Source organism: Chiloscyllium plagiosum, chromosome 16 (assembly GCF_004010195.1).
Source record: "Chiloscyllium plagiosum isolate BGI_BamShark_2017 chromosome 16, ASM401019v2, whole genome shotgun sequence".
Classification (NCBI taxonomy): domain Eukaryota; kingdom Metazoa; phylum Chordata; class Chondrichthyes; order Orectolobiformes; family Hemiscylliidae; genus Chiloscyllium; species Chiloscyllium plagiosum.
Window position 1 is genome coordinate 52,331,948 of NC_057725.1, and position 20,597 is coordinate 52,352,544.

The 20,597-nt window shown below is 40.3% G+C and overlaps 1 protein-coding gene across 11 annotated transcripts in view; it reads right to left on the reverse strand.

Annotated features, from left to right (window-relative positions):
* Positions 1–20,597, reverse strand: part of LOC122557913 (nucleosome assembly protein 1-like 4) — a 121,676-nt gene that overhangs the window by 61,041 nt on the left and 40,038 nt on the right. For all 11 annotated transcript variants that reach the window (XM_043706122.1, XM_043706124.1, XM_043706121.1 and 8 more), the window contains exons 5-8: positions 13,347–13,488; positions 8,622–8,702; positions 7,827–7,958; positions 2,495–2,566 (exon numbers count right to left, since the gene is read on the reverse strand). In XM_043706122.1, coding sequence (XP_043562057.1) covers positions 2,495–2,566; positions 7,827–7,958; positions 8,622–8,702; positions 13,347–13,488 — 427 coding nt within the window. The remainder of the gene's footprint in view (positions 1–2,494; positions 2,567–7,826; positions 7,959–8,621; positions 8,703–13,346; positions 13,489–20,597) is intronic.

Here is a 20,597-nt window from a genome sequence, read left to right on the forward strand (position 1 = left end):
GAAATGAAAGAAAATAAGGAGTTCATATGCTAATAAAGTAATAAAGAGTTCATATGCTGTTTTCATGTGCACTCCCTTGCAGGAAAGTTTGAGACTAGAAAATAAACAAGAAATGGAGAGCAACATGAAAAATGGAAGAAATGGAGATTGAAATCAGGACTGAAGATGAAAGCAAATATAATGGATGGAAGAGAACAAAAGTGGAAACAACAAAAGGGAAAATAACAGCAAGGTGCAGAAAGGAAAGTAGAGGGGGGCCAGGTTTGCTCCTCTTTTAATAGCCCAACTGATGCCCCTGGTGTTGTCAGTTTCAAATTTTCTGGAGGTCAGAACTTTAGCTCTATAGAAGGTCAGATAACACTGATAACTAACTGGCTTTCATTCGAATGGAGTTTATGTAACAGAGTTGGGATCCAATTTAACGAAATACAAAACAGACAAACAATCCAACTGTCAACAATTCAGGTTTCGCAGACTTCAAAGTACTATATCAAACCACCACATCCATCAATTCCAACTACAACAATTAATTCACCACCAATCACATATGGAATGAGCTGCCGGTGGAAGCTGGTATAATTACAACATTTAAAAGGCATCTGGATGGTATATGAATAAAGAAGGGTTTAAAGGGATATAAGTCAAATGCTGGCAAATGGGACTAGATTTATTTCGGATATCTGGTCAACATAGACAAATTGGACCAAAGGGTCTGTTTCCTCCGTCTAACTAAGGACTATTTGTTTCCAAATTTATTTAGCACATCTGTTCTTTCAGGTCAAGTGGGCTTTGCTGGCCAGACTGGCACTTACCATATACCACTAATTGCTCTTGAAAAGGTGATGGAGACCCGTCTGCACGAACGGTAACAGTAGAGCTGTTAATGATGGAGTTCCAGAATTCTAACAGAGTGTGAAGGAACAGAACTATAGTTCCAAGTCTAGATGATATGTGATTTCGAGGGGAACCTGCAGGTCATTGCACTCCCATGTATTTGCTGCCCTTGCCCTTATAGGTGGCAGAGATCGCAAGCTTGGAAAGTGCTATGTATGATGTATTGGTGAGATGTAATCATGCATCTTGTAGATGGTACACATTGTTGCCACTGTGTGTCAGTGCTGGGGGGAGTGAATATTGAAGGGGTTAGATGGGGCACCAATCAATGAGGCTGTAGATACACTCAGCCAGGCAGATGGGGAGTATTGTCATATTCTTGACTTGTGCTTGATGAGTTACACAGAATTCCTAACCTCTGGCCTCCTCTTTATGGCTGGCCCAGTTCATTTACTAGTCAATGGTTTTTTTTGACAGTGGAAACTCAGCAACTGTAATGGCATTGAACGTCATGGGAAGATGCTTACATTTGCTCGCTAGAGACCATCACTACCTGCCATTTGTCGAGCACAGATGTTTCTTATGAATTGTCAGTCCAAGGTCTTGCTGCATTTGGATACGCACTGCTTCAGTTAGAGAAGTTGCAAATGCGCTGCATCTTCATTGAACCAGGCTCCTTCCTGTTTTGGCCAAGTTAGTAGAATAGTGGATATGCCAGGCTAAGGTTGCAAACTGTGGGCGAATGCAATTCTGCTCCCGATGGTCTCTTGAATGCCAGTTGAGTTGCTAGATCTGTTTGAAACTATCCCATTTCGCACAGTGGTAGTGCCGCACAACATGGAAGCAATCCTTAATGCAAAGGCAAGACTTGGACTCCACTCATGCACGTTAATACAGTCACAGACTGATGCATACCAGAGATCACAGCAAGCCTTTCTGAATTAAGAGTGTGAATCTTAATATCTAAGGTAGGTAGGTTGAGGATCAGATTTTTTTTGATATATGAAACCCAGCACTACCTCAGGATTTAACAGGCCAGCAAGGGTGCTCAACCAATCTGATCATGTGTGTGGGCGAACAATACAACTACTACAATGAGGCCGAGTCCAGATTTAATCTGCTTTATAGGTATAGCATTGGCCAGGTTTCCCAGAAAGCCTGCAGCCGAAGAGAAGTTCGAAGTGCAGTAAAGGCATTTGCTCCACGCCACTTATCAGTCAGATGAAGCACAAGTGCTTTTACCATTCCACCTTCAAAGCACTCTTCTCCTGCCTGCGCCTACCAATTACAGATTTTCACTGCAGTCAGCGATGAGCTTCACCTGCTGATTCAATCCCACTTGGGTCATGACTTCCATAGTCTTCTCCAAGTTCTTCCTCCACAACTGGGAGCCAAGCTAGACAATCAGGCCGAACATGGAATCTGCCAAAAGGACAGGCAGCATAAGGTAACATTTCCACAGCATACAGGGAAATGTCTGGGTTCCCTGACTGTGCAAATTTAACCTGCACTTCATATCCTGGCTACAGCTACTGGTTGATCTGCACTGCCTTTCCATACTTCAAACTTCCGACACATCACTTTTCCCAGTTTGGAAGTTAGCTTCAAGATTTTAAATCCTTTAATTTTCTATTTCCAAACTATTTACACAAATACTCACCATAGGCTCACTGGGTTCTGAGAACTTTACTCTGACATCCTGCAAGTGTTTTAAGATAGGCTCATCGTGCTCCTGTAGAGGAAAATTTAAAAAGTAATCAGAACCAGGCAAGTTAAACATTGGACCCTAATGAAGCACAGAAATTACAATGTACATCAATACTTTGTTTGATAATTCCTTCTGATGCTATGGTGTCTCTAAATCCCTTGATATCTGACCGACATCACCTTGTTTGCTCAAAAATAAACGATAAAACTTTCATAGAATAATGCAAAAGTGGAACTGACGTTCACAGTGCTGGGATCACTTTTGCATATAAATGATTCATAATTAGAAATTAGAGGTGCAATTTTCAATATTTTTCGATGGCACTAAATTGACAACTGAGTTACCAGAGAGGGACAACATCAAAATGTCGGAATATATTAATAGGGCTTGCTGAGAGTATACATAATTGGCAAATAAACTTTAAATGAAGTTATGAGAGAGGTAGCACAGTTTGACAAAAATAAGCAACCTACATACTCCTTGGACACCAGAGGCCTGATTTTAACTAAGTGAATGAGTTTTCGACTAAGTTAAAATCTAACACTTGGTAACTAAGTGGAGTGAAGAACAAGGCATTTGGGTGTATGGTTATACAAAGTACTTAAAGGTAAAGACAAAAAGATTAACAAGGTCAAAATATAGCTAACAAAATACTATAGTTCATTTTTAAAGGGATAGAATGGAAAGAAAGAAAGAGGCATTGAAACAGATGGAAAACAAATTACTAGAAGAGAGGTTAAATCCACCAGAAAATACTGAACAGACCAGTGCTCTTTCCTCCAGAAAGAGAGAACTAAGCAGTGAACTGGTAAACATCTAAGATCATGAAAGGGCTCAATAGGACAGACAGAAAAATGTTGTTTCTACTTAATGAGATTAGAAGTAAGGACTGTAAAAGTAAAATAATCTCTAATAAACCCAATAGAGAAATAAGCACATCTTTACCCAGAGTATGGAGAGAATGTGTAACTTGCTGCCACAAAGTAGATGAAGTGATTAGCAAAAAAGCACTTAAGGGGCAGCTAGATAAACAGTAAAGAATGTAAGATACTAAGTGAATATTTTGCATTAGTATTTACTGTGGAAAAAGATATAGAAGATATAGACTGTAGGGAAATAGATGGTGGTATCGTGCAAAATGTCCAGATCACAGAGGAGGAAGTGCTGGATGTCTTGAAATGGTTAAAGGTGGATAAATCCCCAGGACCTGATCAGGTGTACCAGAGAACTCTGTGGGAAGCTAGAGAAGTGATTGCTGGGCCTCTTGCTGAGATATTTGTATCATTGATAGACACAGGTGAGGTGCCGGAAGACAGGAAGTTGGCAAACATGGTGCCACTGTTTAAGAAGGGCGGTAAAGACAAGCCAAGGAACTATTGACCGGTGAGCCTGACCTCAGTGGTGGGCAATTTGTTAGAGGGAATCCTGAGGGACATGATGTACTTGTATTTGGAAAGGCAAGGACTGATTAGGGATAGTCAACATGGCTGTGTGTGTGGGAAATCATGTCTCACAAACTTGATTGAGTTTTTTGAAGAAGTAACAAAGAAGACTGATGAGGGCAGAGCAGTAGATGTGATCTATATGGACTTCAGTAAGGCTTTCGACAAGGTTCTCCATGGGAGACTGATTAGCAAGGTTAGATCTCACGGACTACAGGGAGAACTAGCAATTTGGATACAGAACTGGCTCAAAAGGTAGAAGGCAGAGGGTGGTGATGGAGGGTTGTTTTGCAGACTGGAGGCCTGTGACCAGTGGAGTCCACAATAATCAGTGCTGGGCCCTTTCTTTTCATCATTTACATAAATGATTTGGATGCGAGCATAAGAGGTACAGTTAGTAAGTTTGCAGATGACACCAAAATTGGAGGTGTAGTGGACAGCGAAGAGGGTTACCTCAGATTACAACAGGATCTGGACCAGATGGGCCAATGGGCTGAGAAGTGGCAGATGGAGTTTAATTCAGATAAATGCGAGGTGCTGCATTTCGGGAAAGCAAATCTTAGCTGGACTTATACACTTAATGGTAAGATCCTAGGGAGTGATGCTGAACAAAGAGACCTTGGAGTGCAGGTTCATAGCTCCTTGAAAGTGGAGTTGCAGGTAGATAGAATAGTGAAGGCGGCGTTTGGTATGCTTTCCTTTATTGGTCAGAGTAGAGAGTACAGGAGTTGGGAGGTCATGTTGCGGCTGTACAGGACATTGGTGAGGCCACTGTTGGAATATTGCGTGCAATTCTGGTCTCCTTCCTATCGGAAAGATGTTGTGAAACTTGAAAGGGTTCAGAAAAGATTTACAAGGATGCTGCCAGCGTTGGAGGATTTGAGCTATAGGGAGTGGGTGAATGGGGGGGCTGTTTTCCTTGGATCATCGGAGGCTGAGGGGTGACCTTATAAAGGTTTATAAAATCATGAAGGGCATGGATAGGATAAGTAGGCAAGGGTGGGGGAGTCCAGTACGAGAGGGCATGAGTTCAGAGTGAGAGGGGGAAGATATGAGAGACCCAAGGGGCAACGTTTTCACGCAGAGGGTGGTACGTGTATGGAATGAGCTGCCAGAGGAAGTGGATGAGACTAGTACAATTGCAACATTTAAGAGGCATTTGGATGGATATGGGCCGGGTGCTGGCAGGTGGGACGAGATTGGGTTGGGATATCTGGTCGGCATGGACAGGTTGGACCAAAGGGTCTGCTTTCATGCTGTACAGCTCTATGACTCTATGAAATGCTGATGAGATTCTTTGAACTCCATTCGTGAAGCGTAACGTCTAACAGGAATCTCTTCGGACAACTGGCCTGTTTCTGTGTTGCAAACAAAATCCAAAGCTGTGTGAATAACCATCGTGCTTAACCTAATATTGTGCTTCAGAAGGGCAGACTACGATGTCACAATATAACTTCTACCATGGTCCCTTAAATCCAGAAAGCACGGGTGCCATGGACTCTCTGATCAAATATTTAAGTCGATAATAAATCAGACCACTGGCTTGGCAAAATGGTAACTACTTAAGTTGGCCACACGACGGAATCAGCACGTCTTTCACAAATTGAAATCCAAACTTTAAAACGGCTATAGATTTGCAACTTGAACAAGAGATTAGGGGATATGAAGTTAAGAATAAAACTATTTAAAAATCAACATTTACACCTTTACCGTATTCAAAAGTTTGTAATTTGGTTAATTTACTTATCTTATGGTTTGCTGCAATGGTAGAAGATATGAATCTGAGATCAGTCCGTAAGGGAAGAATAAGGATAATGTTTGGTAGAATAAATTTTCTTACAATAAGATCAATTTGCATATCATTAACTCAATGAAAATGTTGCAGATATATTGCACAGTTTCAAGGGATGAGAGAGACACATTAGAATTACTCTAACTGTAAACAAAGAATCCCGCATACATCATCTCTAGCATGCCGAACAAATGAATTTGGCACCTAGGACACTCAAATATAGATTCCCTTACTTAATCTATTGAAAGATTACTTAAAAGATCTATTAAGGTAATTTATTTATTTACTGGCAGTGCTCAGCATATGAATACTTAAATCTGGTTCAATAGAAACATATAGGAAGTTAAAATATATAGACTCATCATCTATCCACACTGCCCTCATTTACACACAATTTTCTGTTGTTCGTCCCCTGTCTAGTTGACATCTTCGGAGTCTCTTGTGAAGTGCTGCTGTACTGTCTCTTCTGGAATTTATTTGGTTCCGTTCCTGCTACTTCTGGTTACTCGTTGTAATGGCTGGTATATTGGGTCTAGGTCTGTGTGTTTGTTGATGGAGTCTGTAGTTGTACGCCATGCTTTTAGAAATTCTCTTGGCTGTTCTGTTTAGCGTGTCCTATGATCATTGTGTTGTCCTAGTCAAATTTGTGGTCCTTGTCATCTGTGCATCTGGCTACTAGGGACAGCTGGTCGTAGCATGTAGTGGCCAGTTGGTGCTCATGAATGCAGATTGCTAGTTTCCTGCCTGTTCACATTCAACAGTCAGATATATGAACAGATCAACTGGACACCTATGGGCTCACCCATCTCCAGGCTCATAGCAGAAGTAGTGATGCAAAGACAGGAACAAACAGTCCTCTCTCAAATCCGACCCAATCTCTGGATCGGATACGTGGACGACACTTTTGTAATTAAGAGAATAGAAAGAGAATACACACCAGATTATCAACTCCATGCTCACGGTGATCAAATTTACAAGAGAGGAGGAAACCAACAACCAACTCCCATTCCTGGATGTGATAGTGGAAAGAACATGAACAGTGAATGCACTACAAGAATATACAGAAAGCCACACAAACAGACCAGATTCTGAACAGCAACTGCCGAAATAAACACAACAGAAGTTGCATTAGGACACTGTTCAAGAGGGCTGCAACACACTGCAGCACTCGACTTGCAAACAGAAGAACACCTCTACAGAGTCTTCACCAAGAACAGATATCCCTGCAATTTCATCCGCAGATGCCTAGCAGATAAACAACGCAATGAGGAGATGCCACGACCCAACACACTGGCCATGCTATCTTATATAAAAAATGTCTCTGAACTAACAGCCAGACATCCCCAACCACTCAGGCTCCTGACAGACCATAAGCCATGCTCAGACAACAACTCACCAGAGCAAAAGACCCTGTACTCATCATGTGCAAGACTAAACGTGATTTACAAGATTCCATGCAAAGACTGCATGAAACACTATATAGAACAAAATAGGCAGACCACTCGCAATCTGCATCCATGAACACCAACTGTCCACTAAATGCCACGACCAGGTGCCTCTTGTAGCTATACACACAGATGACAAGGACCACAAATTCGACTGGAACAACAATCATAGGACAAGCTAAACAGAGGAAAGCCAGAGAATTTCTAGAAGCATGGCACGCATCCACAGACTCCATCAACAAACACAGACCTAGACCCAATATACCAGCCACTACAATTAACATACGGAACCGGCAACCGGGAGCAGCAGGAATGGAACCAAATAAATTCCAGAAGACAAACACAGCAGCGTTTCATAGCAGCACCGAAGACAGGGGACAAAACGTCTGCAAACCATTTGTTACATATTTTAATGAAACATGAATATATGAGACTTTAAAATATCCCTCTGCCTGTATTATATTAAAAGGCAAAGTTGAAAATGAAATCCGCAGCCAAATTCTAATGCTGCCTGAAAAGTATAAACTTTAATAATTGAAAACAGAGCAGTACTGCATATAACAATATAAGTGTTTTTCAGCACAGTCAAGGAGTCCTTTGCTCACCTCCACAAGCTCACTCAGCATATCGACATTTCTGAATATTGTGACCCAGAAATCAGGAATTCCTTTGGGATTCTCCTCTTGCTCAGTTTCTTCCTTCTTTTCCTCAATTGCTGCTTTCTTTTTCATTTCTTCCTAGTTATTCAAACATATTTAATTTGCATATTTCAAAACCGAATTATTCTATCATTTCATTATACATACTGAAAAAAATAAACTGAACTACACACTCTTGCATTAACCAATTTACAAAATTATATTTACAAAATGCATTGGTTTTCCCAACATTTAAGGCAAGATTTCATGAGCATTTACTCTTCCCAGATGGCTTTTCACAGTGTCATTGCTGGGGACTAGATGGTGCGCTACGTTCAGACATTGGCCTTTCAGCAATGGGACATGGATGTAAAGCCATGTACAAACAGCTTTATGGCTATGATATCCAAAAAAGAAACTAATTAGCACAATCTGGTCCAGCTGGCATATACCTTAAAAAAATAATGCTGAACTGCACTCCAATTTAGCCCTAATAAATAGTAAAAGGCAATGATCACTGAGGGCTACAGATTGACTTGTGAGAAATAGAAATTATAATTCTAGTGTAGTTGGGGTATTTCCTATTGTGGTCTAAAATACAATGGTACAGGGTATATATCTACATGCTTTCTATGTATCACAAGTGTTGTATCTGTATTTTGGAAGACGGATCAGAAGGAATGCTACTTGTGTTGGGCTGACTCATGACAATGAGTCCAGTTCAACAATAGATATAAAATCTTTCCATAAAGTGAGACTTACTGCTAACTCTTCCTCATCCTCACTATGCCATTCACATTCTGCATCTGTCGGTTCTACATTCCCTGTTGTTATGTCTCGTCTCTGTAAAAAGAAACCACAAGCTTCAAACATATTATAAGACAGTTGTGAGCATGTAAAGTACAATATTTTAGTTTTAAACAACCAGGTGGAACACTAACATTTTTTAGTCTATTTTACACATGGATACAAAGTCACAGTCAGTGGAACCGCAGTGTCAGCCCACAAATTCACGTTCAGCACAGCCTCAAGATGTAATCCAGTTTGCTAACAATGTGAGCCATGCCAAAGAAATTTAAAACAGCAAATCAATACTTGAGAGAAAAATATGGATTTTTTTCCACCAATTTGTTCTCATCTTGTATGAAGGTAAAATAGCTCAGTTTCACCCACATTAAAAACTTCTTTTGGTGACTACTTGTCCAGGATATGGATAAGACTATTTTGCAGCTAGTGCTGGCTTACCCTGGATTTTATATTGTAGCTTGATACAACTCTGCACCAAGTGGTTTGCCCAGACATATGACAATGGTGCACTAGTTTGGCTAATCCAGATTTACAGTCCACATCTGTGACTTATCATGGATATTCCTCTAACATATTTCCTATTATGCTAGTGGGAATAGTTTACATTTTTGTCAAAACTGAGTTTCAGGACTTATGAATTTGACTCCTTACTATTTTACTGCAACAGAATAAACATTAGAAGTAAAATTCACATCCAACCTTAACAAGGCTCTATTATCCAATGCCAACTCTGAGCACAAAACAGAATAGGACAAGCTTGTCTCCTGAAATCTGTGCATTGTTTACATCTTGGATTCAACCCCAAAGTTCTGCATTAATAACTTCTGCCTTTCTACCATTCGGCAAATAATAAATTGTGCATTAGACATCTCACATGCATCATTCAACTCAGGTCTGCCACCATGCAGGTAATACTCACTTCTATTTGCTAGCCTCAACAGTCAAGAAACAATTTTGACATTTGGTACACTTGAAGACATTTCTTTCAAAAATTATAGTTTATTTTTCTAAATTGTTATTCAGATCTTAATCAACACTGACAAGATGCATTGCCTCCCTGCAGTGTTCAGCCTTCTTCATGAACTGAATAACTCCCTGAACATCTACCGTCAATTAACATCTGTCAGTAATTCAACTTTGCCAATAATGAATCCAGTGAATGTGACAAGTTGTTAGATTCAATGCTTTTGTTTCCAGTTCTTTGTTCTTTCCAGTTGCCTTTTTAAAAAATAAATCTTTTCAGAGACTAGTCTTTTTTGTGTTGCGATTGTGCGTATGGAATTAAAAAAATAGTTTTAATACCACACCACAGCTCAGGTGCTAAAACAAGTGGCAAGCTCTGATTAAGAATAAAAAGTTTGTTGCTAATGAAACAGATGGAGTTCATTAAAGCCTGGTGAATGATTATTTTTTCTAAATAGTCAGAGAATCAACTGACATTTTGGGTAGAAGAACGAACAAAATTCAAATTAGTGGAGTGACTGCTGCATTGGAGCTTGATCATCAGTGCATTCTCCCAAGAGCATCATAACTCTTAGCACTGGTGCTGGTATGTTGCAGTTCAGACACTTCTATTAATTAATTCAGGGCATGTTTGCTTCACTGCCTGGACATTTATTGCCCATCCTTAATTGTTCTTGAGAAGGTGGTGGTGAGATGCCTGGTGTAACTCAACATTGTTGAAAGAAACTCTGATAAAAATAAAGTCAGAATGGTTTAGGGTTGAGAGAAGTGTGCAGGTGGAAGTATAAACATGTAGTTGCTCTTCTCATCCTATTTGCTAAAGACTGTTGATTTGGAAGGTGTTACCGAAGGAGCCTTGGCAAGTTGATGCAATACATCACAAGTGCGAGGGTGTCTGTCTGAGGTGGAGAGGTAAAGCATCAGCGTGTGATGGTGGTGGTGAAAACCACCAGTTTGCTTTGCCCTGGATAGTGTCAAGCTTCTAGAGTGTTGCTGTTGCATTGGTCCAAGCAAATGGAGAGTATACTATTACACTTTTGACTTGTGCCCTGTTTATGATGAAGAGACATTGGGGGATGATCCCCAGGCCCTGATCACAGTATGTATCTGGTTGCCCAGTTTAGTTTTTGATCAATGGTAACCTCCAAGATCTTCAGACAGTGGAAGAATCAGCTATGGTGAGACTATTGAATTTCGGGGGTGTTGAGAAGGAGACGGGATGGTAGTGGTAGCAGTTTCAGTCTCACTTGCCAAAGATGGCTGCTGCCTGACAGTTACTTCCCAGTTATCAGCCCGAGCCTGAATTTTGTCCAGATCCTGATGTATACACTTCAGCATTTTAAAGGTGCAGAACATTAAGCATCTACTACAATCATCTGACCTGACGACAGAAAGCAGCCACTTGAAGTAGCTGAAGACAGTTGGGATACCAGCTTGTGGAACTCAAACTATGTTGAGAGTCTCGGATGATTGACTTCCAACAACCATAGCCAACAGTCTTTATATGACCCCAGCTAGTAGACAGGTTTTTCTGGGTTGCTTCAGTCATTTACTTCACTCCTGGAGTTTAGCTTTTTTTAAACCATGTTTTAATCAAGGTTGTAATAAGGCCAGGAATTGAGTGGTAGAGAGGTTAGTCAAATGCAATTGTATTCACCACCAAAGCAAAATGATGTCTCTCATTTAGATGGCCAAGAGGGATGGGTGGTTTTCGGCCATGTTGGATACACCCTGGTTTTTGTGATCAGATCACACCAGGTAATTATCCACATCGTCAGGTGGATGCCAGTGAAGTAGCTATACTGAAATAACTTAGCTAGGGTGTGGCTAGTTCTGAAGCATGCATTTCCAGTAATGCTGTCAACAGTGTTGTCAAAGTCCAAGATTTTGCAGTATCCATGTCTTCAGCATTTCTTGGTAGTATAGAGAGTGCATCAACTTGGAAAAACAGGAGCAACTGTAATGCTGCAGACTTTAGGAGGATGCAAAAAAAGGGTGATGGACTTGACAATACCCTCAAGATAGTAGCAAATACAGGCGGCATGGTGGCTCAGTGGTTAGCACTGCTGCCTCACAGCGCCAGGGACCTAGGTTCAATTCCACCCTTGGGTGATTGTCTGTGTGGCGTTTGCACTTTCTCCCTGTGTCTGTGTGGGTTTCCTCTGGGTGCTCTGCTTTCCTCCCACAGTCCAACGATGTGCAGATTAGGTGAACTGACCATGCTAAATTGCCCATTAGAGTTAGGTGCATTAGTCAAGGGTAAATATGGGGAATGGGTCTGGGTGGGTTACTCTTTGGAGGATCAGTGTGGACTCATTGGGTCAAAGGGTCCATTTCCACACTGTAGGGAATCGAATCTAAATAGGTTAGCTTCATCTTTTGCACCACAATACAGAGCTCCACCCTCAAGGATGGGGATATTTGTGGAATTTCTTCCAATGGTTAGTTGTCCACCAACTTCCATAAGATATGACAGGTTTCCAGAGCTTTTGGTCAGATCAAATGAGATTTGCTTAGTTCTTTTGATTGCAGGCTACTTGAGTTAATTCTGTGTCTACCTTCACCAGATTGACATCTCATTTTAAGGTATGCCTGATGCTCCCCAGTGTTTTTCACTCAGTGACTGCTCCTCGTAAGAATACACGCATAAAGGGGAGAATTTCAGGGAGGGCAGGAAAGAAGTGGGTTCTGAGGAGAGGAGAGTTGAAATGAAGGTTTAAAATCTCAAAATATGTCAAGCCAATGAGTGCACACACTGAATGAAGAAAATATTGTGGGGCTCGTTTAGGTGGTAAACAATGGAGATTTTAAAGCAGAGATGAAAGGAGTAAATAAAGTTAAAAAATTAAAAAAAAAACAAAATAGAGACAGACTAGGGCATACCTTGGTATAAAGCACACACTTCATTGTGGCTGGATTAGCTACCAGACAGTATGTTAGTGGGATGGTCAGCAAGAGGACGTTTGGTCACTGGGGCTTGCTGTTTATAAAGGAATTAGCTAGAAATGTTCCGCTCTTCAGAGAATGCTAACACAATATTATAAATGCAAGTTTAGTGAAGTTAGGACGAGAGAAGGATGGCTGAATACAGAATGGTCTTCATCAAGGACAGCAAAGTATATACTTAAAGCAAAACAAAAAACACCGCGGATGCTGGAATTCTGAAACAAAAATATAAATTGCTGAAGAAGCTTAGCAAATCTGGCAGCACCTGTCAAGAGAAAGCAGAGTTAACGCTTCATGTCCAGTGACCCTTCTTCTGAAGAGGAATCACTGGATGCCAAAAGTTTGACTTAGATATCTAAGGCACAGTCAAAACCAACCAGGGAACAATAGTGCATATTTGTGCTCAAATCAGATTTATACCTTAGATGTTCCAGGCTAGAAATTTACTTTCAATACATTTTTAAAACTATTTTAATCTTAACGCTTGATATAAAGCAACATTATCAAGCACTAACACCCTCAATTTCATAAGTTATCTTTTAAATGACAATATCTACAACACCTACCCCGATAATTAAGGACAAACATATGATAGCCACAAGAAAATTAATACAGAAACTTGTGACATTTCCTGAAGTGATTGTTACAAACAGGTCCTAATTTATTTACCAAGTGCCAGAGTGTTGGTCCAAGACAGTTAAGGATTAGTTGAAAGGCAAGGGATGAATTAACAAGCAAAACAGAAATAGCTCAACTCTTAAGCACTCATACCTTTTCAAAATACGGCTGGTAAAGGGCTGCATATTTCCGCTCCAACTCATGAACTTCCTCATAAAATTTGGCTTCTATATGGGCACACTTGACCTGAAGATGTTTCAAGGCATTTATTCTTCTCTTTACAGCTTTAGGTAAACTACACAAAACAGGTAATATCAGATAACTGGAACAGGAAATGTAGTTTACAATGTCCTTGGTATTTTAAATAAATAGAGAATGCAAACCCTCCCACAACCTCAATTTAAATACTGAAGAGGCTAAATTACCTACTTCCTGAAACATGACTATAGTGACGTTACAACTTCCACATTGTTATTGAGTTCCTTTACACCATTGTTATGTTTTGCAATTCAAACTGCTCTCATGATCAAGCTAAAAATGAAAAGTAATGGTACATTTCATAGAAAATTTCTGAATTATTTTCCACATCCCCACCTTAGCTTGAACTAATTCAATACAAGATTTTAAAAAGTAGAATGCTTGCAGCAATCACAATCCCTTATTCTAAGTAAGTGTTAACCACAACTCAAAGTGGTCTATCCACCTAACTATTTCACTTAAGCTTGCCAGATTGCTAATGTGGAAATTTCACTAAATTCACGCATCACCAGCACAAAACTTGCATTTTGTATTCAAAAATCTGTTAGGAAACCCTGGCAGCTAATCTTCATAAACACATTTAATGAACAATTAACCCTACATGTGCTGGACAGCAGCATAATGAAAATAAAGTGCAACACTGGATACTGAACACACAATTGTATAAAATTCATTGCTCGATTGTAAATAAGGTTTCAACAACAGTTTTTGCCTTTCACAGAGGGGGCGATTCATGGTGGTATATGGTTTCATGGACATACTTAGCCTTCTAAAACTCATCCAAAAGGATCATTCTTTGCAGGAGTTTAATCAATGGAGAGAGTCAGGCCATTTTTCCTCGATCACATCATGGATAACCTTGATCCAATCTGCAGCAAATATGCTCTTTCTAACATTGCAGGGGGCAGCAGAAATGAAATTGTGGAATCATTGTTTGGTCCCATCACTTTTGTCTAGAGCTTTTCAAAATATTTGCAGCACCCTCACTGTAAATCACATATCCCCAACGAATTCCCAACCCCTTTTGGCTTATAACAACTAATAGGGACCAGGCGTTGGCCTTAACCACACTGGTCTGCTAGATTCAATACATGACTGTTAACATTTACTGTTGATATGTACAGGTCTACTTACTGGAATAGAAATCAGGAAAGTTATTAATAAGGAGATAATTCATAACATCTTTAACGAAGGCTCTTCAAAAAATACAATCGGATGAAAATGTATGCTTATACACAAGATCATGTCAGAACAGATGGTCAAGTTTGATTTCAGAGAGCAAGGGTGAGAAGACTGGGAATTGAAAAGAAAATTCCAGGCTATAAACCTGTAGGTCATGAAAATATGGCTGCCAAGGTTGATAAGTCCTCATGGGAGGAAGAATTGGTGGAAGGGTTCTGCAAAAGGGGAGAATTTAGACTGGAGCATTCAGTGGGTAGGGAAGGGTGGTGATATCTGTAGAAAGTTTATAGAAACAGAGAGGCAAGGTCTTAGAAGGATTAAACCAAAGGAAACAAGAAGTTTTCAGGTAGAAGGACATTTTTGTTGTGTAGGTCTAACTGAAGCTTATGGAGGATGGGAAATAGTAAGGACTGTATTGAAATTATAGAGTCTGCAGGAGGGAGGGCTGTGTGGACGAAACATTGGGTAGGGAGGTCCGCAGCTGCAGAAAAGAGGGAAATAGGTGGACGGGAAAAGGGAAAGGACATGAGCGGAGGAGGAAGGACATGAGGGAAGGAAGGGGTGGTAGAACTTGGGTGAGGGGAGTAACAGTGTGTGACAGAATAGGGGATTGTAATAATGAACAGCAGGACAGTCAGCAAGAGAACAAAAGAGAGGGGGAGAGGAATGAGGGCGGAGGATGGGAGAAAACCTGCAACCAGAAAGTTAGTTTCTTCATTTTTTTCCCCCAAATCATTTAAATGGCTGAATGCAGCAAGCCTAATGAGACATTCGGATGTTACATAAACATCCAGTATAAATGCAAAGGTTTACAAGCGTGTGAATATATAATAGACAGAATAAAGTTATTGGAGAAACTCAGCAGGCCTGGCAACATCTTTAGAGATAAATCAAGAGATAATACTACCCACAGGATTTGAAACATTAACTGTTTTCTCTCTATAAATGCTGCCAGACTTGCTGAATTTTACCAACAATCTGTTTGTTTCAGATCTCCAGCATTTGCAGTTGTTTATTTCAAAATAAACATGTGTCTTGAAACTAAGTCAGTGATTCCATCTAGCTTAAGTTTTATCTGTAAATTCGTTTCTTTGCTTTAGCATGTGATTTCCGGAAACGGATTGTCACGACAATTAAGTACAGAATAATATTAATCTTGGTTTGTCAGTTTTAAATGACAGAAATCATTAACACTCAATACTGAACAGGATTATTTCTATTACGTTACTCGACATTCATTCTGGAGATTGAGTGTTGCATGCAAGACAAAGTATTAACACAGCATTTATTTTGTCCTACCCTGATTGCCCATATTGTGTATTTCAACAATAGTGTGCATTGTTCACTTAATAACCATTAACCCAGATTAGTACGTACACAAGATCATATTTACACTTATGGGTAGTGAGTGAACTTTTACAGTGAGCATGAAAAAAGCATCTAAAACAGATAATATCTAGAACTGCAATAGAGGCACTTTGATTGTGGGTTTGGGATGAATTTACACAATCTTTCAGCTTCACTAAACCCACTACTGTATTTTGTCACACGAAAGCACAAAACAATATACATGAAACATGTCATATTCCTAGGGTCGATCAGGAATTGGTTGAATATAGAGCAATCATTAGATTCATTTTTCAAATTATGTGACTGCCTTTATAGACAATTTACAGTATAAATCATTTTTTTGCACCCTCACTCTCCGGAGCCACCAGCACAAAGTAATGTGGAGTTTTTCCTAACATTTAAGCCTAAACATCACTAAACTGGTTAACCAATCATTCATCTCTTTGCTGATTCTATGTCTTGGCGTCCACATTTCCATATTTATCTACACAATTTCCATCATTCCATAGATTCTTTGTGCATGCTCTCAAAGCCTTACCCTCTCTGCACACTACCCTCTAGATGGCTGCTGCTGTGAAGTGGTCAGTGTCCAGCTCCTCTGCAAAAGTACATTCCACAAAAAAGTCTGGAGAGGGATGCAGCAGGTCGAAGTACGTCCTATATAGCAACCTGATACAGGATGTGATGCTCCAAGGACTGCTCCCACACAGACAGCATCAACTCTGGCTGGAGCATAATCAATTCACCGAAAACTCTTATGGACTGACCTGAAATTTGCTGGTCTTTGAGTCTGAAAAGTTGTCCCAAGTGTTGCAGATTGGCACATGGATGGACTAATTGTTGGGGCAGCCATTGCAGAGACGCAATGCAGAAATGCTGCTGCTAAACCATTTTGCCGCAGCACACAGTTGGGCCGGAAACTATAAATCCTCTTTGACTTTATGCTTAACATTCAATATAGATTGTGAATATCACGAATATTAAAATTGAACTGAGGCAACTCAGTGTGGAATATGGCACATTAAACATTTATTTCTATTGCACTCTAATTTTCATTTAATTGCTTTTCTCTTAGGCTGTATGCACAACATACAGGAACATATGGTGTTAATATTAACTATTGTAATATTACTAACAGTGACAAAGTGGAACATGGTGTAGAGAATTAAATTGAGAATTACAATAAATGCAAAATTCAAATCAAAATACAGTCCTAGAGATATACAGCAACTCGCCCGTGCTGACCAGATACCTTAAATAAATTTAGTCCCATTTGCCAGCATTTGGCCCATACCCCTCTAAACCTCTCTTATTTATATATCCATCCTGATGCCTTTTAAATGTTGCAATTGTATCAGCCTCCATCACTTCCTCTGGTAGCTCATTCAATACACACACCCTGTATGAAAATGTCACCCCTTAGATCCATTTTAAATTGTTCCCTGCTCACCTTAAACCTTCACCCTCTGGTTTTGAACTATCCTCCTCCCCACCCTTTTCTGAACCCTTTAAAGTTTCACAATATCCTTCCAATAGCAGGGAGACCAGAACTGAGCACAGTATTCCAAAAGTGGCCTAACCAATGTCCTGTACAGCCAAAACATGACCTCTCAACTCATATACTCAATGCACTGACCAATAAAGGTAAGCATAACAAATGCCTTCTTCACTATCCTATCTACCTGCGATTCCACTTTCAAAGAACCATGAACTTGCACTCCAAGGTCTCTTTATTCAGCAACACTCCACAGAACCTGCCCTGATTTGCCTTTCCAAAATGCAGCACCTTACATTTATCTGAATTAAACTCCATCTGCCACTCCTTGGCCCATTGGTCCATCTGATCAAGGTCCCGCTGTACTGTGGAGATAAATTTCTTCACTAGGAAAAAGTTAGGACTGCAGATCAGCTGGAGATCATTCGAAAAAAATGTGGCACTGAAAAAGCACAGCAGGTCAGGCAGCATCTGAGAAGCAGGAGAATCGAAGTTTTGGGCATAAGCTCTTCATGAATGTGGGGTAAGGGGGTGTGCTGAAAGATAAAATAGGAGGGGGAGGAAGGTAGCTGGGAAGGCGATAGGTAGATGCAGGTGGGGGTTGACAGTGATAGGTTGGATATACCAGCTATGTTGGTGCAAAATGAAAACTTACTAACCACATCTCCCATGTTCACATCCAAAATCATTTATACAAAATGACGAAACGCAGAGGACCTAGTACTGATCTTTGTGACATACCGGTGGTCACAGGCTTCCAGTCTGAAAAGCAGTCCTCCCCCACCACTCTTTACCTTCTACCTTGAAGGCATTTCTGTTTCCAAATAGCTAGCCCTACCTCTATTCAATGGGCTCTAATCTTGCTAACCAGTCTACTAAAATATTTCACTTAATTTCGTAACTCTTGAATAAAGTCTACTTTTGGAGAAGTCATGTTTTCAAATCAGTGTTAATTATTTAGCACTTCTGGGGGTCCTGTCAATCTGAAAGATGCTAGCTAAATGCAATTTTCCATTCTTTATTGGAAGGCAACTTATTACTGGACTTCAAACGTGAAACATTATGGAGAAAACAGAAAGGAAATTTAATGATTGCCAGAGAATAAACTTCGGTCAGTGCTACAGATTATTTAGAATATGACCCATTTTCAATTGTTCTGCTCTAATGCAGAGTTAAGGGTATTAATTGCTTGGATTAGCACCAGAGCAATTTTGATGTTCCAAACTGGGTTTGGTCTGATCAGTGCTCCCTAGATCTTCCAGTAAGTCATTACTGATTCCCTCTCCTACCATTCTCCAGCTGGTGACTTACCTTTGCAGACCTGCAACTCAAAGCTGCTATGTCTCTTTTCACAGCAAAAGGTTCAAGAATGGAAATGTATTGAACAAGACTTTCAGGAAATAGGCGGGAAAGGCAACAGGAGGTTTGGCACATGATAGGTGGTAACTGGGTGGGTTAGGGAAACAAACATAGTAAGCTGGAGCGTCAGGAGCAGGAATGTGATAAAGCAACTTAGTGCTTGTCTAAAGGGTTAGTTATTTAACTTTAAGTGGTATTACATGCTGCTTTTTTACAGCTCTAGTGTCTTGTCCCAAGACTGTACATTTCACCTTGTGCATTTTAAATACTGCAGGCAAATATGCAAAAAATGCATGAAAGGAGATATGGAATGCACGAGAGGAGATGTAGAATGCAGGCTCAAGAATATCTTGAGTAATTGCTTTATACAACTCAGGCAGTTGAGATTCAATCACATTGCTGTGTGTCTGGGATTCCACATAGGCCTGATCTGGCAAGGATGGAAGACTTCCTTCATCAAAAGGACAGTGAACCAAATAAATTGTTTTTGTTACAACAATTAACAATGGTCACATGGCTGTCATTATCTAGGAGGACAATAAATGCCAGCCAAACAAATAAAAAGCCTGGGTCCAATAAAATTACAGCTTCTGCACATGAGAAAATTACCACGGACAATTGGTAAGTGATAATCCTAAACATAATTCCTCAAGGGACAGCTGCTGTGATGTCCCTACCTCTGATCCAGAAGTTCCACTTGTTCCAGTGGTGTGAAAAACATCGCTGAACAAGTTGATTAATAATGTCTATGATTCCTTGAAAGAAATTGAATGATGGCTCTTGACCTGAAGGCAACATTTCAATCATTGCAACACAAAGGAATCCCGCCAAAATTGAGGGCAATAAGGTTAGGCTGATAGTCAAAGTCATGTCAAGCACAAAAGACGACTGTTGTGAATGCTGATGACCAATCAATTCAGACCCAGGCATTACCCTTAGTCGTAATAGTGGCTCATGACCTTCTTATTTTTAAACTTAGCCTATTTTTCTAAACAATTTGTTCATATGTTATTACACAGCTCTGGAGCAGAAGGGACATGAACCTAAATCTCTCTGACCAGGGGTACAGACACTACTTCTGCACCATAAGAGGGCCCTCCTCAGGTGCCTCAGGGTAGTTTCCTAAGCCTAACAATCTTTAGCTGCTTTACCAATGATATTAAGGTTCAAAGTGCTAATGTTTGTTGATGATCGTAAAAGGTTCATACCATCCGCAATTACTCAAATACTGAAGTAGGCCATGTCAATATGCAGAAGGAGAATCTAACCACATCTTAGTCAGTAGCACTTCCATCACTGAATTCCCCACCAATATCCAGAGGGTTTACAATTCAGCAGGAGCTGTATTGGACTACAACAACAGAACATTCTAAGGAAATTTATGTGCCTCCTGACTCTTCAACATTTATCCACCATTTAAAACATCCAAGTCAGAGAGACTGAATACTGACTGTTTGATGGATAAGTGCAACTTCAACAGCCTCTTGATTTGCAGCCCGTGCAGCACCTGAAACATTCACTCCCCCCACTACTGATGCACACTATGTACAGGACATTAACTCACCAAGGCTCCTTTAAGCAAACCGATGACCTCTACCACCTGGGAGAAGGAGAGCAGATGTTTGGAAAACCAGTAGCTACCCGCATGTTCTAGCCTGTACTGACTGTCACAGCAGCAGAATCCTGCGTGGGTGTACCTTCATTAAATGGACTGCTGCAGTTCAAGTAGCCAACTCATCACTTTTTCTCAAGGGCAATCA